Source organism: Sprattus sprattus (assembly GCF_963457725.1).
Source record: "Sprattus sprattus genome assembly, chromosome: 21".
NCBI classification, from domain to species: Eukaryota; Metazoa; Chordata; class Actinopteri; order Clupeiformes; family Clupeidae; genus Sprattus; species Sprattus sprattus.
In genome coordinates, this window is record NC_137919.1 from 5373050 (window position 1) to 5391472 (window position 18423).

Consider the following 18423-nt stretch of genomic DNA (forward strand, 5'->3'; position numbering starts at 1 on the left):
TAAGGTGTGGGTGGGGGAAGGTGTTCATCCACCTGATACTCACTCAGCCCCCTGCCTCTCCACCTTCGCTCTTCTCTCTCGGTAGGACTAGTGATCAAAGAGCAGGACATATGTGAGACGATGTAACCCAGGTTAACGGCCGACTCTTGGACTGATTTGGACCCGATCTGGCTCTGGTCCGTCCCAGAGTCGGACGTTAGTCGGGACTCTTTGTCCACAGGCCTCTCTAATGGGGCTTCAAGCGGTTTGGAGAAAAAAACGTCAAATGTGTGATGTGTAAACCCCCGGCATGCACAACCCTTCAGGAAGAAGAAGAGTTCAGCTGTGATGGCCTGTCCCAGAGGTACCTGCCAAAATTAAGTGCTAGAGGGTGTAGTTACCATTCGCCTGAGAGCGCCACCCTGTGGAGATGTGTGTGTTCACGTGATCAACTACTCTTGCCTCCTTTTATAGGACTCTTATGTTGTCAAGATCTACGGTAGGGGCCCAAACGTCCCATAGGCTGCTTGTGGCGGGATGCCTCTGGGTTCTCCTGTTGCACGTGCCGCCATTTTGTCAGATATGGATTTGAAACTAATTCTAAACTGCCGCCATTAACATGTGGTAGCGATGTACTGAATGCACAGTTAGTGTGTGCGTGTCTTTTTTTCGTTTTTGTATACAAAAAGCTTCTCCCAACAGGGAAAGAAATATATATAAAAAAAGTCTACATCTACGCCAAAATGTAACTTGCTTATGAAACGCTCTGCTGTTGTTACTCCACAAACCCTTTCAAGTCATCAGTGAATTAGGCATTATGACCTGATGATTTTATTGTTTCCAGCCTAACGGTGTTGCACCTGATGTCCACTCAACCTGCCTGCTAACGTCCCATTGATCGGGACTAAGACATGTGAAAGATCTGTTTTTTTGGCCATTGAATTAATTTATAACGTTCTTTTCTTTCTTTCGTATCCTCTGCATGTGCTGTTTTTGATTTTGGGGTTTTTAAATGGACTTGCTTGGGAATGGACGTTCGAGAACATCCAGTGACGTTTGCTAAGACTAAAAGTATATCTGGTGCTCATTTCATGATCAATTTGATGGGAGAGTTGTTTCACTTTGTTCTTTTCGTTCCGTGGTGGATGGTTGTGCTGATATTTCTTTTTATGTTCATTTTTTTTTAAACTCGTACACATTTGGCCAATTTTTTTGTAAGTTATTTCTGTTTGTCTGTTGTGTGGTCTGTACTTGTGTAGAAACACTTTATGGTTGCAAGATCTTGAAACATGAAACCATGAGTGAAATACCATGTGAATAAATGTTTTTTCTCCCACATTTTTCACTAATTTCTTCTTAATAAAAACACATTTCTAGCTTTGAAACGGAACTGCAAGCCGCCTCCATACATTAACTTGTCACCTGCTGTTGTGTGTGCTTCCACTGCTCTTGACATTCGGCACGTACATTGGTCAGCCTAGACACAACTCTCTCAAATGTCAATCCTTTTGGTGGCCAGGACAACAATACAGCTCATCAATAGGGAGGTATTGCAGTTGTAATGAAACGCTGTCTCCGAGTTGGAATGCATTCTACCTTGAAAGAGAATTTCCACTTGAAACAAAACAAAAAAAATACTGATTACTGACGAAGTTAATAGGGAGCTTCATATTGAATATATTTAATTAAAGTAAAAATGTAATGGAAGGCTGACATTTAATGATTAAAGGTTATCTGAAGCAATGGTCCAATTTATTCTTAACAACTGGAGTTCAACAAAAGTAGAAAATCACCAGAATTGGCATATTGAGCTAAAGTTGTGCTGCCAAATCATGCCCATGAATTCATCCAGTTTCTCTTCAGACCTTCTGTGAATTTTTAACGGAACCTAACACTTCAAGACATAAAGCATGAAAATACGGAGAAGTACATTTTTGTGCCTGGTAACTGAAGGTTCTGGCCAAAATACACTTTCCAAAAATGTTATTGAAGTGCCGGTTACAATTCGAAACAGAAATGTCTTGTATACAAATAATGAAATGTTGTACAAGAGAGCCTCCATTCAGATGTTCCCTGTTATCAGCTGTTACGGAAGTCCTGCAATTTTTGAATGCAGCCTTGATTACACCTTTTGAAGTGCTTCTGCTGAAAATACAAGGTGGAAATTCAAACCTGATGAAACAAAGACCCCTCACGTTGAAAAAGCCTTTCAACTTATACACACAATCAACAAACAAGGAAATGGGAGGCATTGAAATTCATATAGTTTGAAATGTACAATTCGGGTAACGGTTTGCATACAGATGTAGGATTTGTCTCCAGAAAGGGCTCATAAAATATACAGATTCATCTGGGGGAAAATATGCATCAAAATGAAAGATGTACTACCATTTTTATAGAAATAACATGGATGCATTTTATGTTGATATATATTATGGAAACTTTACTCCGTTGTTTATCTATTAAATATAATTCAAAATATATCGCTATCGACTGAACATGCACGTCCAGCACCAATAAGACATACAACCTCACCGTCCAGTCGTCCTGGAGGTGTGGTGGTATGACTGCCTAGTAATAGAGGATTTCTACAACAGTCATTCAATAATGGTTGTTGTTTATGTTGCTTTTGAGAAATGCACCTCGCTGTTGTTACAGAACAGGAACTCTTTGATGAGGACATTCATTCGGGAAGGAGGAAGTAGATCGCTGATACTGACTGACTGATGGACGACTCTCACTGACAAACAAAACACACTGACCACTCCACTAAGTATGCATTCTTTGCTGTGCTTCCGTAGGGGTATACCATATCAGTGTGGTCTGTGTGCAGTATGTGCCCCCTACTCAAGCCTGTCCAGCCCCCACCTCAGCAGGCAGGCAAACTGGTGTGGAGGCATGCCAGAGCTGCCAGATAAACTCCGACAGCTGCACTCCCAGAGCAAAGCTAAGAGGAACGCCTGCTATTTATAGCCTTCATTCAGTGCAACTCCAGACAGTGCCTCCGCCACCACTCCCGCTCTCTTCCCCCGTCCTATGCTGTCTCTCTCTCTCCCTCTCCCTGTCCCTCTCTCTCTCTCTCTCCCTCTCCCTCTCTCTCTCCCTGTCCCATGCTGTCCCTCTCTCTCAGTATCCCCTCCCTCTCTCTCTCTCTCTCTCTCTCTCTCTCTCCCTGTCCCATGCTGTCCCTCTCTCTCAGTATCCCCTCCCTCTCTCTCTCTCTCTCTCCCTGTCCCATGCTGTCCCTCTCTCTCAGTATCCCCTCCCTCTCTCTCTCTCTCTCTCCCTGTCCCATGCTGTCCCTCTCTCTCAGTATCCCCTCCCTCTCTCTCCCTCTCTCTCTCTCTCTCCCTGTCCCATGCTGTCCCTCTCTCTCAGTATCCCCTCCCTCTCTCTCTCTCTCTCTCCCTGTCCCATGCTGTCCCTCTCTCTCAGTATCCCCTCCCTCTCTCTCTCCCCCCCTGCCCTCTTTCTCTCTTTCCAGAACGTCCAGCAAAATTAACAGGTCCTTCTACAGCTCTCCTCCTCTCTCCGGTAATCTCAGAAAGTTCTGGAAGCAGCCGGAAGGCAGTGTCTGCTTTCCAACCCCAGGCAGGAGCAGAAGGGGGCCAGTGATCGGGATAAGCGGACAGAAGCCACAGGAGTGACTGAAAACACACACACACACACACACACACACGTGCACACACACTGAAAGAGGTGAGCCTTCAACTGAGGACAGGATGGCTCTCTTGTGCTACAACAAAGGTTGTGGTGATACGTTTGACAAGGACAAGAACTCAAAAGGTAAGAGTTGACCTACCGGGCCGTGGAAGTATTTTCATTGGTTCTCATGTCCTTGTTTGGGTCAGTGTTTTAAGACCAACAGACTAGTATAGAGGTATGTGAGAAGTATACCAGTGGCTAAGGCCTTGACAGTCATGAAAGTAGTCTTCTGTATTTTTTTCTGTAGTTAAGCTTTCTTTCACTAAAATCCAGAGAAATGCTTTGTGTTTCCTTTTTAAGCAAATGGATCAGTTAAAGACCAAAGCATTTGCTTTCATACCGTTTCTTTTGCTCCTGTTTAAAGCCATTGTCACTTGGCACCCTTAATAACCGATGATGACAGACAGGTGGTCACTGCAGCTGGTGTCCAAGGTCTCTGCGAACGCGAACGCGAGCGCGTGGCTTCAACGTAGGAATCCTCATTCATTTAGAATGGCCACCAATGGGTCTTAAACAAGACTTCTATTGATGACAGATTAGAAAGGAGACTTTCTATAATGGCAATATATGGTTGTACAGTAGGCCGATTAACGCAGAGACTAGTTGAGTTTCGATGTGTTACTTTAGACAGATGAAAATAGCTCATCACAGAGTGTCAGCCATAACTAAACAAACGCACATTTCTGGTGTCAAGGGTAGATAGACAGGGCAGATAGACACATCCTGCTGTGTGGAGTTTTTTTCTCCAAAAGGTTGGCCAGCCATATGCAACAAGAATACCCCAAAGAGTGGCCTTCCTGACAGCTGTGTGTATCGTCCTTATATGGTGCCTCCCCCAACCCCCCCTCCCCCCCCCACACACACACTCTCACCCCTCCCTTCCCCTCCACCTCCCTGAAGTGGCGGGTGGAAAAGGGCTTTAAGTGATGGGGTCTTGATAGGCGTGACAATACAAAGACACGCTGTTTCTGTAGGCTGTAGCATAGGCCATATTAGCACATGGCTACCAATGGGTATGGTATTGGTATGGTATGGCGTGACAACACAAAGACACGCTGTACCTAGCATAGGCCATATTAGCACATGGCTACCAATGGGTATGGTATGGCTAATTGTAAATGTGTGTAATTATTGTCCGACTGTCTCTCTCTCTCTCTCTCTCTCTCTCTATCCTTGCCATCATCAGATGCCTGTCTCTTTCACTCTGGGGTACCCATCTTCCACGATGCGCTAAAGGTGAGCAGCAAGGAACAAAAGGCTGATCAAAAACTAAAACTCACACAGGGTCTGCACCGCACAGGGGTGTGAATGTTCCTACACAGGAGATTTCTAACCTGTTTCTTAAAGTGGCTACACATTTACCCCCACAGTGCGGTAACTGTATTATACAGTGGGACAGTATAATGTTTGATTTTTACATAATTACGTTACATAATTATGATGTTTTTACATAATTACGTTACATAATTATGAAGATTTTTACATTATTACATTAATTTGCCATATGCATTTCCTATGTATTTGTATTCCTTGGGATATGAGCCCATGGTGTTTTAGTATCAGGAGAGTGAAGCATCTCCCTAAAAGAGAGGACTAACACCCTCACCACTATGTGCTTATGGGAGACACAAATACAGTACCATCATGTTGGGCTGTCTTCAAGATACCTGTCCAGCCTGGCGTAGATAGGACCTTTTTTCGTAGGTAGATAAATACCCAATTTGAATGCGTAATTGTGTCTACAAATATACAACATCTTGCTTAATCATGGCAAATTCATGTCAGTTTGCTTATACCAACATTTGGCGTCACATTAAGACCCACCGTTGCCTGTATTATAAGTCAGCATCATGGATTCCATTGATATTTCTAGGAAGGAAAAAAAAAGGTTCTGCAGGGGATCTTGTTCTTCAGTTCCACTAGCCATACAAGCTGGAGTTGCTGTCACTACTGGTCCAGTGATCTTGTGGAAACAGAGGAGGGACCCTTAAATAAATAACCCATAGTCCACCTGTCCCTGTAAGAAATTCCCATAATGCTAATATTAATTACTACTGTCTTGATTTAAGAGCTCTATGAACTTCTCCTCTTATAAACCTACCCAAGGTGAAATCACTGAATTTCTGCTTAGGGAGGGGGAATGTCCATAGTAATAGAAATGAACAAACATCGCTTGTGGCTGAGTTCTTTCTAACAGTAGAGGGCAAGTCTGTCTTTCACTGGGCCGTCAGCATCTCTCGCTGTGTGTTTCTGCAATGATTAATGTATGGGTGTGTGAACACCACAGCGGAAGAGTGTGATGGATGTCTCTGCTAAAGACAAAGGGGATGTTTTAAATTGATTGAGAGGAATCTGCCACAGTCGTACTTGCATCGGGGCGATGCGATTTAGAGCTCATCAATATGTGTGGTTTATTTCCTGTCTGTAGGGCTGGTCCTGCTGTAGGAAGAGGACAACAGACTTCTCTGAGTTCTTGTCAATCAAGGTGGGTGAGCCGAAACTCTCTCTCTTCCTTCCAACCCCTCCCCCTCTCAATTACTCACTCACTCACACACACACACACACCGAAATAATTCAATTCACATTTATAATAACTCAATTCACATCTATTTGATGGGAACATACATAGTGAGACACCACCATAACTTGTATGGAGGACCAAACCTGCCATAATTACAAATGAATGAATGAATAAATAAATGTCCACATCCATGCATTTAGACAGAAATAAATGAATACATGTATTTACTTATTCCTTCCAATTCCTATTCCTATAGAATTATTCCAATTCCTATTCCTATAGAAACTGAACTATACCAGTGCAAGCAGCTCCAAAGACTACCACATAGATGGCTGATAAGAACGCTTGTTTAACGCCATAGCATACAATGCAACACATACTGTAATAGAACACCATATAGTGGGGGCTGGTCAGAGATCCTATGATTCTGATTGGTCAGGCCAGGCCTAACCCAGTGTTCTACCCTCGTCTCCAGGGCTGCACCCGCGGGCGCCATAGTAACGAGAAGCCCCAGGAGCCTCTGCAGCCCAAGGTGTCGTCCGATAAGGGAGATCAAAAACAACAGAATGGCGCCGAGATTATCTACCGGGGACCCAAATCTGCCGAGGCTCTGATGAAAGAGAGACCCAGGTGGACAACTTGCACACACTTGTACACACACACACACACACTCACAAACACACACACACACACACACACACACACACACACACACATACACACACACACACACACACACAGACATACTACGAACACATACAGACATACTACGGACACACACAGACATATTTTACACTTTTTCACTTTTTTTGCCAAGCAAATGAACGTGTGTTTTGTTTGCAGGTGCTGTGAAAAGTCACAGTAATAGTGGTAATGTCTCTTGGTTCATATACTTATAAGACTATGGGAAGCTAACGCTTGTTACAGGAACTACTATTTACATTTCTCTTCACATATCTCATCAGTTGTGCAGACTGTGTGGCCTCGACTGTGTGTCTATCTCCTGAGTAGGACACACACTGCCTATATCTCCTCAGTAGGACACACTGCCTATATCTCCTCAGTAGGACACACACTGCCTATATCTCCTCAGTAGGACACACTGCCTTTATCTCCTCAGTAGGACACACACACTGCCTATATCTCCTCAGTAGGACACACACACTGCCTATATCTCCTCAGTAGGACACACACACTGCCTATATCTCCTCAGTAGGACACACTGCCTATATCTCCTCAGTAGGACACACTGCCTATATCTCCTCAGTAGGACACACTGCCTATATCTCCTGAGTAGGACACACTGCATACATCTCCTCAGTAGGACACACTGCCTATATCTCCTCAGTAGGACACACTGCCTATATCTCCTCAGTAGGACACACTGCTTATATCAGCTCAGTAGGACACTCTGCCTATATCTCCTGAGTAGGACACACTGCTTATATCAGCTCAGTAGGACACTCTGCCTATATCTCCTCAGTAGGACACACTGCTTATATCAGCTCAGTAGGACACTCTGCCTATATCTCCTGAGTAGGACACACTGCTTATATCAGCTCAGTAGGACACTCTGCCTATATCTCCTGAGTAGGACACACTGCTTATATCAGCTCAGTAGGACACTCTGCCTATATCTCCTCAGAAGTACACACACACTGCCTATATCTCCTCAGTAGGACACACACTGCCTATATCTCCTCAGTAGGACACACTGCCTATATCTCCTCAGTAGTACACACTGCCTATATCTCCTCAGAAGTACACACACACTGCCTATATCTCCTCAGTAGGACACACACTGCCTGTATCTCCTCAGTAGGACACACTGCCTATATCTCCCCAGTAGGACACACTGTAACGCCGCTGTGTTTGTGTGTATAGTGCAGAGGAGACCAAGTCCAAGCTAGCGGTGAAGGTGTCTCCTTCCCTGACCCAGCTCCTGGAGAAGATGGAGATCACCCAGAAGGAGAAGGATGCCAAACAAGGTGTGGATGCATTCACTGCATTTACTCTTCACTTCACTGCATTTACTCTACACTTCACTGCATTCACTGCATTTACTCTACACTTCACTGCATTCACTGCATTAACTCTTTACTTCACTGCATTCACTGCATTCACTGCATTTACTCTTCACTTCACTGCATTTACTCTTCACTGCATTTACTCTTCACTTCACTGCATTCACTGCATTTACTCTTCACTTCACTGCATTCACTGCATTTACTCTACACTTCACTGCATTTACTCTTCACTTCACTGCATTCACTGCATTTACTCTTCACTTCACTGCATTCACTGCATTTACTCTTCACTTCACTGCATTCACTGCATTTACTCTTCACTTCACTGCATTCACTGCATTTACTCTTCACTTCACTGCATTCACTGCATTTACTCTTCACTTCACTGCATTCACTGCATTTACTCTTCACTTCACTGCATTCACTGCATTTACTCTTCACTTCACTGCATTCACTGCATTTACTCTACACTTCACTGCATTTACTCTTCACTTCACTGCATTTACTTTTCACTGCATTTACTCTTCACTTCACTGCATTCACTGCATTCACTGCATTTACTCTTCACTTCACTGCATTTACTCTTCACTTCACTGCATTTACTGCATTTACTCTTCACTTCACTGCATTTACTCTTCACTTCACTGTATTTACTCTTCACTTCACTGCATTTACTCTTCACTTGCATCCAGACTTCTAACAGGCAGATTTTGGACCAATGAAAACGGAATGTAAACTTCATTAAGTGTCCTTCAATACTACTTAAAACTTAATTTATTGACATAATATAATACACATGCTACACACACACATGCTACATTAACATGCTACATATGCAACATACACATGCTACATATGCTACATATAAATGCTACATAAACATGCTACATTTGCAATATAAACATGCTACATAAACATGCTTTATATGCTACATAAACACGCTTTACATGCTACATTACGCTTTTTCCCTAATCTCTCCACTTATCTGTCTCTTTTATTTTCCACCCTCTAGACGCAGAAGTTGTCATGTTCGGCACAAGGTGCAAGAACCCTGCATGCAAGACGGTAGGTGTCAACACGCTTACAGGCAGTGTTTGTCATGAGGAATAGAAATGTTGAAAATGTCTTTTGGTGGTAACTTCTGTATATATCTTTCTCTCTCTCCCTCTCTCTCTCTCTCTCTCTCTCTCTCTCTCTCTCTCTGTCTCTCTACTGCTGGTTGCACTTTGAGCTAAACCTCATTACCTGTTGCCAAACTGAGACATTTCATTGTCAAAACAAAGCCCCACCCCACCACCCACCTTGTCACCCCTCCTGAAAATGATGACCCCCCCCCCCCCCCCCCCCCCCTGCTTCATAGAGTTGGATCTAGGCCAGCTCCTTGGAGACACACACACTAGCACTAGCTTTCTGTCAGTCTCCTTAAGTGCACATGCATATGTGTGTGTGTGTGTGTGTGTGTGTGTGTGTGTGATGTGTGTGTGTGTGTGTGTGTGTGTGATGTGTTTTTAAGATGCTCTGCAGTAAACTCTGGAGGGTTCCTCTGCACCAGATAGGCATCACCCTTCATCTCTCTGCCTCTGTGAACAGTCTCAACACTAAATAACACAGAAACAGAAATAGCTTACGCCTTCAGAGGACACCCAAAGTAGCACAATTTGCCCTTACAAGCCAAAGCTCAAAGACACAAGAAAAGATTTATTCACGGTTGTCATGGATTTATGCATGGTTGTTAGGGAGGACACATGACAGTGTCTGGGAGAGATTGACTGTCTGCATTTCAGCCTTCTTAGATGATGACGTTTGTTTAGTACAATAGAAACACCGCCATTATTGGCCTTGTGCACAAAGGAACACATGCTATACGTGGGCCTCCAGCATGCTGTAATAAAGCAAATGCAGCAGACGTCTGTCTGTGAGGCTAGACACTGAATCTGAACATCAGTGGAATGTCAAGATGGATTCTCTGTACATTCAAGCGCCCCCTTGTGGCGAAATAGAGCAACAGCACCCCTGTTCCACTGTAGATTCACCACCCTCAGGGCATTTCAAATCGACTGTGAGGATTTTCAAGGCTACAGGGGTTGTCCCGGGAAAGCCTAGCACGCGCCCGTGGAGTTTACAGGTTCACATCCCCAGTGACTTTTAATTTCACTCCGTGCTAAAACCCCCCTCCTAATCTCCTCCGCAGTCAGCAGGGTCCCATTGACTTGTCCCTGATTAGCCCACGATGACACCTTAATCAAATACACGCCAGAGCCAATTACCCTGCTGAAGGAGGTCGCCCGCTTAGACAAAGCCCCGCTCGATCATAGCGTGGAGCAGTACACAGATGTGTCAGTCTCATCCTCAGCAGGGGGAGAGCTGGAGGAATACAGGGGATGCTGGGGGAGGGTGATGCCTATCTGGTGCAGAGGAACCCTCCAGAGTTTACTGCAGAGCATCTTAAAAACACATCACACACACACACACACACACACACATCACACACACACACACACACACACACACACACACATATGCATGTGCACTTAAGGAGACTGACAGAAAGCTAGTGCTAGTGTGTGTGTCTCCAAGGAGCTGGCCTAGATCCAACTCTATGAAGCAGGGGGGGGGGGGGGGGGGGGGGGGGGATGTATGCTGGGGTTCCTGGAATTCAACACAGCTTTATTTCAGTCCGTTACTGTCCTGCCACTACAGTAGTAGTGAGTAAAGTCTGCTGTTTTGAGAGCGCTGGTTTTAACTTGACCCTTTCCTCGGTTGCAGCCTGAAGGGGATGTGCACGAGCTTGCACTACCTGAGTTAAGGTGTCAGGATCATGTGTCAGGCACGGCTTAGGCTTGGCGTATGCAGGGTTAACGGCCCTATACGTACGGATTGGTTTGGTTTGTTCATATGTTATTGTTTTGCTTAGCATGCCTCACTTTTGTTATGTAATGTGAAAATGGGGTTGAGAGTGTTGTGTGTGTGTGTGTGCGGTTGTAGTCATGATTGGCTGTCTGTGTGTATGTGTGTGTGTGTGTGTGTGTCGATTGGTGTTTATAGTTTGAATGCATATGAATGCACCTGTCAGGTCTCAAGTACCACTTAAACAGCAACGGGTCCAAAGCAGCAACCATTCCCCTCTTCTCATCCTCCCTAGAGTTACAGTTGTTCCAGGCTCTGGCCACTAGGGGGATTAGACACAAGAGGAAGGAGAGTCATAAGAGGTCGCCAATAACAATAACTGACAATAGAGCCATTCAAAAATGATAATTAACAATAGAGTGGTTCCTTTGAAACCTCCACAAAAACCTGCTGCACGTGACAGGCAGTACATTAAGCCTGTGAAGTTGAAATCTTCTGTTCTTGGGCCAGTACGCGAGTATGCAAGAGATCCTGAAACCGTCATGCAGAAATCACTTTAGTCATAGTGCTGAATATAGAACAGGGCCCGCTAAACTGCTGCCGTAGTGCAGAGCAGGTAGTGTGTGTGTGTGTGTGTGTGCCCCTGTCTTCCCCTTTCTGTTCAGCAGCTGCTATGTCTATGTGTGTGTGGGGGTGTATGTGTGCTGTACCTGACTGTGTGTGTGCGCACGTGTGTAAATGTGTGTGAGTGTTGCTATAATATTGTCTGTCTGTTTGAGTATACATGTATGAGATGTTAGTATTTATCTCTCTCTCTCTCTCTTTCTCAAACTGTGTGTGTGTGTGTGTGTGTGTGTGTGTGTGTGTGTGTGTGTGTGTGTGTGTGTGTGTGTGTGTGTGTGTGTGTGTGTGTGTGTGTACTAGATGTACGACAGCGCGAAGACCGATGCAGAGCCATGCACACACCACCCTGGAGGTCCGGTCTTCCATGAAGGGTAAGACTCTCATACAGAACTCGACCCATAAGACTCTCCCCATCTGTAGACGTTACAGAGCGTCACCTCATACAGAACTAAACCCATAAGACTCTCCCCATCTTTAGACTTTACAGAGCCTCACCTCACACAGAACTAACCCATTTCACACCACTATGGATACACACAAACATATAGCCTAAGATGCGGTGCCATATTTTGCAATATCCACAGGCATTACCTTGTGTGTATTTGAAATGGATAGAGGAATGTGCTGATCCTGCGCTGTAGGACATTTATTTCATATAACGGAGGTTCTGATGATGTGGGGTTATTACAGTGGCTTTGAAAACGACACAACAGTGCTAAATGTGCTCAGCATTCAGGCCACTTCATTATGTGGGCCTCCATGCATTCAGCTCTCCAGCAGTTAAACCTGGGTAAAGTGCGGCCCCAGAGCCATTTGCGGCCCCTTGGCTGTCCCTGGTAAATTAGCTGTTAAACGATAAAAATTGATATTACTATTAATTCGTATACTAAGCTTGCATTGCAAGCTTGCTCTCGTGCGTTTGTATGTGCCATGTGTATTGGTCGTCTGGGCACACCTTTAATACTGCAAAAACATGCTAATTTTTCATGCTGAATTGAGTTCAGCCTATCGGTCCGGCCCTCCACAACAGTCCCACTATCTCATGTGGCCCCTTGGGGAAATGAATTGCCCACCCCGCAGTAAGAGGCTTGGTGTGGAGCGACTCCATGCATTCAACTCTCCAGCAGTGAGAGGCTGGGTGGGTGTGGAGCTCCAGCAGTTAGAGGCTGGGTGGGTGTGGAGCTCCATCAGTGAGAGGCTGGGTGGGTGTGGAGCTTGGCAGCCAGGGTCCCTGAATGCGTTTCAATCTAATTAAACTGCTCACTGGAATGACCTGTAGGAGCTCCAGCTATTTGGCCCCGTCTCTGTGATCTCCTCCAAGCACATCCTCAGGAGGGAACAGGGATCTGTATCACAGTGCTTAGAAGCTCATACCCCCACCACCACCACCACCACCACCACCCTCACCCCCTAAATGACTTTATGCCTGCTCAGTACATTTCTCTGGTCTTGTGCCTTAATGGACTTCCTGGAAAGGATGCAGTTGGTTTTGGAGCAGAGCCTAGGGGGAGAGTGTGGCGTGAGTGTGTCTCACAGTGGAGTTCTTCCAGTAACACTATTTGGGCCGTCTGTTTAAGACACTCTACAGATGCTACAGAGTCTATTGTCCTTTACCTCATCCACAACCCCAACTATTGAGACCTCTGTTGATGTCCTGGTTTTTGTCTGTTTGTTTCCTTATTGACATTATTGTCTGTGCAATTATTCCGTTCATTTCTCGGCCTGCGTCTACTTATCTTAAACACGTGCAAATACAAACGTTTGTCGGTATTAAGTTGTTCATTCATTTGTGTTCCGATTCGCAATTTCCTCGCCCATGCAGATACAAGTACTGGAGCTGTTGCTGCATAAAGACTGTCGACTTCAATGAGTTCCTGGACCAGAAGGGTTGCACAGTCGGCAAACATCGCTGGGTTGCCAGACAGGTACCACAACACACACTAACATAAAGCTTAAATAGATAAAAACACATTAGAGTACCAATGATGCTTGTTGATTTGTTGTTGCACTGTTGCGCAGCTTGTCATTTTAGATTTTAGATTTGATTTATTTTAGGACATCACGTCACAAGTGTCACACGTGTCCTGATTTTCCTGACTGTTTGGCATATTTTGCGTTGTCACACTTGTGTTTGTCACTGCTGACCTGCATTGCCTTGAGACACATAGACCCTTGACACTTGCCTTCCAGTTTGTTTTATGTTTATTAAGGATCCCCATTAGTCTACACCGTAGTGGAGACTATTCTTCCTGGGGTCCAGGGAAAAAACATTACAATACAAATCATAAAATGCAGTACAGCATGATCAATGTTGGTGAACAAAAACACAGACTTAAAGAAACATTCCGGATCAACAACTGTCCTTACACAGTCAAACATCAAGCAAGTGCAACACAAGACAAAGCAAGACAGCAAATAAACTACTTACTAGTTCGGCAGACAGTAGAAAGCCAAGCGGCGTCAGGCAATCTTACATTTAGCAGTTATATGCCTACGGACCCTGGTATGGCAATGGCACGGTGGCGATTCTCCATATTAAAAGTCATTGTAGCGGCCCAATTTTTTTCAAGCTGTTATTTTAAGGTAAAACTGCTCATCCTAACCCTAATCCTGATGTATAATTGTTGCAAACTGTTACTTTAACAAAAACACAGACTGACCACTCCCCTTATCCCCTCAGGACAAGAAGAAGGTGGCGTGTCGCTTTGACTGGCATCAGACGGGCGCTCAGGTGGTGGTGTCCATCTACGCCAAGAACGCCAACCCTGAGCATTCCTACGTGGAGGCCAATCGCACCGTGGTGAGTGAACGCTGCCCAGGCAGGAAGTGACATACGCCTAGACATGAAAATGACCTTTAACCCATCACCTGCGTCTGTGTGCCTGTACCTCTAGGGTCAGATTTGAGGTATAGTTTCAGACCTTTACCCATCACCTGCGTCTGTGTGCCTGTACCTCTAGGGTCAGATTAGAGGCATAGTTTCAGGCTCTGATAGGGATAAGGGTAGAGGCCTATGTGAGCAATATCAGCTGAGATGGAGGGTTATGCTTACACAAGTCAAAGACAACTCGAACTCGAACGACACATTTCAATACAGGCGAAATATGGACATATACACAAGCTCAAATGTTTATTTTGTGGAGTGCTATTGCTAAAACTGTTACAACATTTATATTTAAAACCTATTGAATTATGACAAAATGCATTACTTAATTCCTCTCACCAGTTACTGATTGATATGTTGACATCTGAGGAGTGATGTGTTCGGTCTAAACCCACGGAGATGAGTCACCATAGAAACACACTCTGAGACTTGAAGAGTCAGTAATGGCTCTCCTCAATATAATAGCGATGGTTTCTCGCAGATAATGTCATAAAACTGTCAAGCATATGAAGTCTCTCTCCAAGTGAATGAGTCAGTCTGTGGATTGAGATTTAAAAATAGTAAATACGATGTATTATTTACTAAAAACCTTTACATATTCAGCATTAGATACATAAAACAAAATTACACATACATACCTACATCTTTTATAACAGGGGATTCTAAACTTTCTTGCTGATGTGCATCTGAATATGGACCTTTTCTCTATTAACTGTGTGACATTTGTTGTGTGAATGGTGCCAACAGCGCCATCTAGCTGTCTGTGGGTGTATGCACTTATGTAAAGCATCCAAGCCAATCAGGTTGCTCTTAGCACCATCACATTACCACTGCGCAGGATGCTATCTCTCAGCTCGGTCTAATTATCCTACTGTTGCTAATTGGTGATTAGGGGTTGAAAGTACTTGTTGAGAGGGTAAATGTCCTCCCTAGGTTTTTGAGTCAGAAATCTTAACTGAAAGGCTTGTAAACACAAGCAGTAGGCCACAGGATTCACAGCTCCTGTGTATAGGCATTCCTCTTGTATGCACTGTTTGTATTGTTTTGTGTTGTGATTTATAAAACAATTGGGTTCTATCGAGTTATTTAGCCGTTTCTGATTGGACGGGAGACGTTCCATGAGTTGGAATATCCCAGGAAATCCCAACTCGTGCGAGTGGGGTAGGTAAGGGATATTCCCACGGGTGTTGTTACCTGCGCCACTCGGCCTCCTCGTGGCTACGGCCGAACACCACCCGTGGGAATATCCCTTACCTACCCCACTCGCACTCGATCTATATTGCTTAAGTATATTCTGTGTAAGCACACTGAGAGCCACTTTATCAAGTCAAATTCCTTGTTTGTGCAAACTTACTTGGACAATAAAACCTGATTCTGATTCTGAGTGTAATGGTCAAAGCTAGGAAACCTTTTTACAGTGTGTTTGTGTGTGTTGGGGAGGGTGTGTGGGGGCAAACAAACATGGCAGGATTATCTCTTTCTGAACATGCGGTTTCCAGCTTCAATTGTTCACAGTAATGAATAATAATAATAATAATAATGGCATCATAATTTCAAGTATATTGTCTTCTCATTCTGTCTCTGTCACCCCCCCCCCTCTCTCTCTGTCTTTCTCTCCCTCCCTCTTTCTTCCGTTCACAGATGACCTGTCACATCCAGTTTGAGAATCATAAGATTTTCCACAAGGACTTCCACCTTTGGGGGGTGAGTTATTTGTCTCCCCCTCCTGTTATCCCCCGCTGCCTCTTATTCGCATTTTTATTCATCCTCCTTTTTATTCATCCCCCGTTTCGCCCGCTCATGACATTTTATTTATTACCCCTCCGCGCTCTCCCACCGATGTATCTGGGCACGTTGGCCCCATGATGAATCATTTCAGTAAATAAAATCCACCCCATTTACATTATTCAATTTTCCAGGAGAATGTAGCGGCTTGCGCTATCTCGCGCCATAACGATGAATCATTCAGTGCAAGGCGCGCACGGGAATCGGCACAATAAATACCGCAAATCAAAACTCTATTATTCTGTCAGCAGCGGCCATTAAAGTTTGAGGAAAGAGCTTGTCGCCTGTGGGTGGGTGGGTTCGGAGCGGAGAGTGGAATAGAAAACTCCTTACCTGTTATAAAAGTGGCTCTGATGCGCTTGAGTAAGCCTAGATCAGCGGGTGGCATGCAGTAAGAATGTCATTACTGGCTACATAGGCCTGCTATATACTTTAATTAAGATAGGCCTATGTTTTTAGTAGGCTACTCTCTCTGTAAATCCTATAGGGGGAGCTGTGAGATGATGTGATGTATTGATACACCATGAGGGCTCTGATGGAGCCTACTTGAGTAGATAAACTGGTGGCATGAGGTGCTTCTGTCAGAATGTCTTGTCATGCGCGTGAACCGGTAGTGCTGTGCGGTGAATAAACCTCACTCCCTGGTACCACCTTAAGAGGCGTGCTATCCGCTAGCACCCATGGGTTTTACCCTTCTCACTAGCCAGTCCCAACCTTTTTTGCGATAGTTGCGGCCTTAAATGACTTTGTAGGATCTTTTCCAAAAACTTGCGATGAAAGTCGCAGTGTTATTTTTAAGTGTTTGTTGCGATGAAATTGCAGGAGCAAGTGAAAGTTACAATAAAGAGTTGCGAATTTCCCTCTTTGTTCATTAAATACTTATATTTCAACAAATTACTCAATTATAATTACAAACATTAATTAAAGAACAAAACCACTGAGAAATGTTCCTCTAAATAACCTTGCCATCATGCCAAACAAAAATGTAGCAAAATAGCCTTTACTTATCCACAACGAAGTGCACCTGTTGGTATTACAAAAGGACCACCAGTGACACTGAATACAATGTTATGAATGTCTCTGCCTTCCCATATGAAAAAAAGTTGTCAGTTCAAAATGTAAAGTGCACAGAACTACACAGCAAAATTAATGCAATTCTTAATTATTAGTCACCATGGATGTTGAACAACCACACTTTTAAGAAAAAGTGCCCCAAAATGGATTAGCCCCTGGATGGATTTGTAAATATTCTCTCTCTATATATATATATCTATCTCTCTCTATATATCTCTCTCTATATATATATATATATATATATATCTCATCTCAGGTGGCTGATGTGGAGAAGAGCTTTATCAACATGGTGCCGTCTAAGGTGGAGGTGACTCTCCTGAAGGCTGACGCGGTGGCCTGGGGGAAACTGGAGGACCCCAACTTCAAGCCCGAGATCGAGGAGGACATGGACGACCCCGCGGAACCAGAGCAGCCGGTGCAGCAAGACTGGGACATCGACGACGACGACATCAGCGAGTCGGACTGGTCTGATTCGGACACGGAGGAAGAGAAGAAGAAGAAGATAGAGGAGGAAGAGCAGGCACGGGCGGCTGAGCCACCAGAGCTGGAGGAGGCCACAGACACACCAGAGTTGAAGGAGACAAAGAAATAAACAAACAAGAAACAACAACCACAACAATCAGAAACCTCCATCCCCTAGAAAGTATAGATCCCTTTTTAATGTAATAATAATAATAAACATTATTTATATAGCAGCTTTCATGCAAAAGAATGCAGCTAAAAGTGCTTTATTGGTGTTTTATGTATGGTGTTTTATTAAGAATGTAGAGAGAATGACACTGAGATTGACTGTTTGTCGTGGGTCTGAACTAAACTGGCTTATATAGTGATCTCAGGTGCGACTGCATTGGGACACACTTTCACGATTACAGCTGTAAAATGAAAAGAAAAATGTTTAAGACATTTACTGTTGGCGAGTTATTTTTGTTATTATTGTTATAATGTGAATTAAAACAGACTGCTTTGAAGATAACTGA

General features: G+C 44.2%; 1 protein-coding gene across 1 annotated transcript; it reads left to right on the top strand.

Annotated features, from left to right (window-relative positions):
• Window positions 1–3305: 3305 nt before the first annotated feature.
• LOC308382447 (cysteine and histidine-rich domain-containing protein 1) lies at window positions 3306–18423 on the top strand. The gene is made up of 11 exons (XM_080860175.1): window positions 3306–3765; window positions 4871–4920; window positions 6113–6169; window positions 6681–6835; window positions 8090–8193; window positions 9245–9297; window positions 12004–12074; window positions 13526–13628; window positions 14384–14503; window positions 16229–16291; window positions 17703–18423. The coding sequence occupies exons 1-11, from the start codon at window positions 3702–3704 to the stop codon at window positions 18036–18038; spliced, it is 1176 nt and encodes a 391-aa protein (XP_080716301.1). The 5' UTR covers window positions 3306–3701; the 3' UTR covers window positions 18039–18423.

Coding starts and splice junctions, on each gene's coding strand:
- LOC308382447 (XM_080860175.1), top strand. CDS start 3,702: ATGGCTCTCTTGTGCTACAACAAAGGTTGTGGTGATACGTTTGACAAG. Junction 4,921..6,112: donor TCTTCCACGATGCGCTAAAG/GTGAGCAGCAAG, acceptor TCCTGTCTGTAG/GGCTGGTCCTGCTGTAGGAA. Junction 6,836..8,089: donor CTGATGAAAGAGAGACCCAG/GTGGACAACTTG, acceptor TTGTGTGTATAG/TGCAGAGGAGACCAAGTCCA.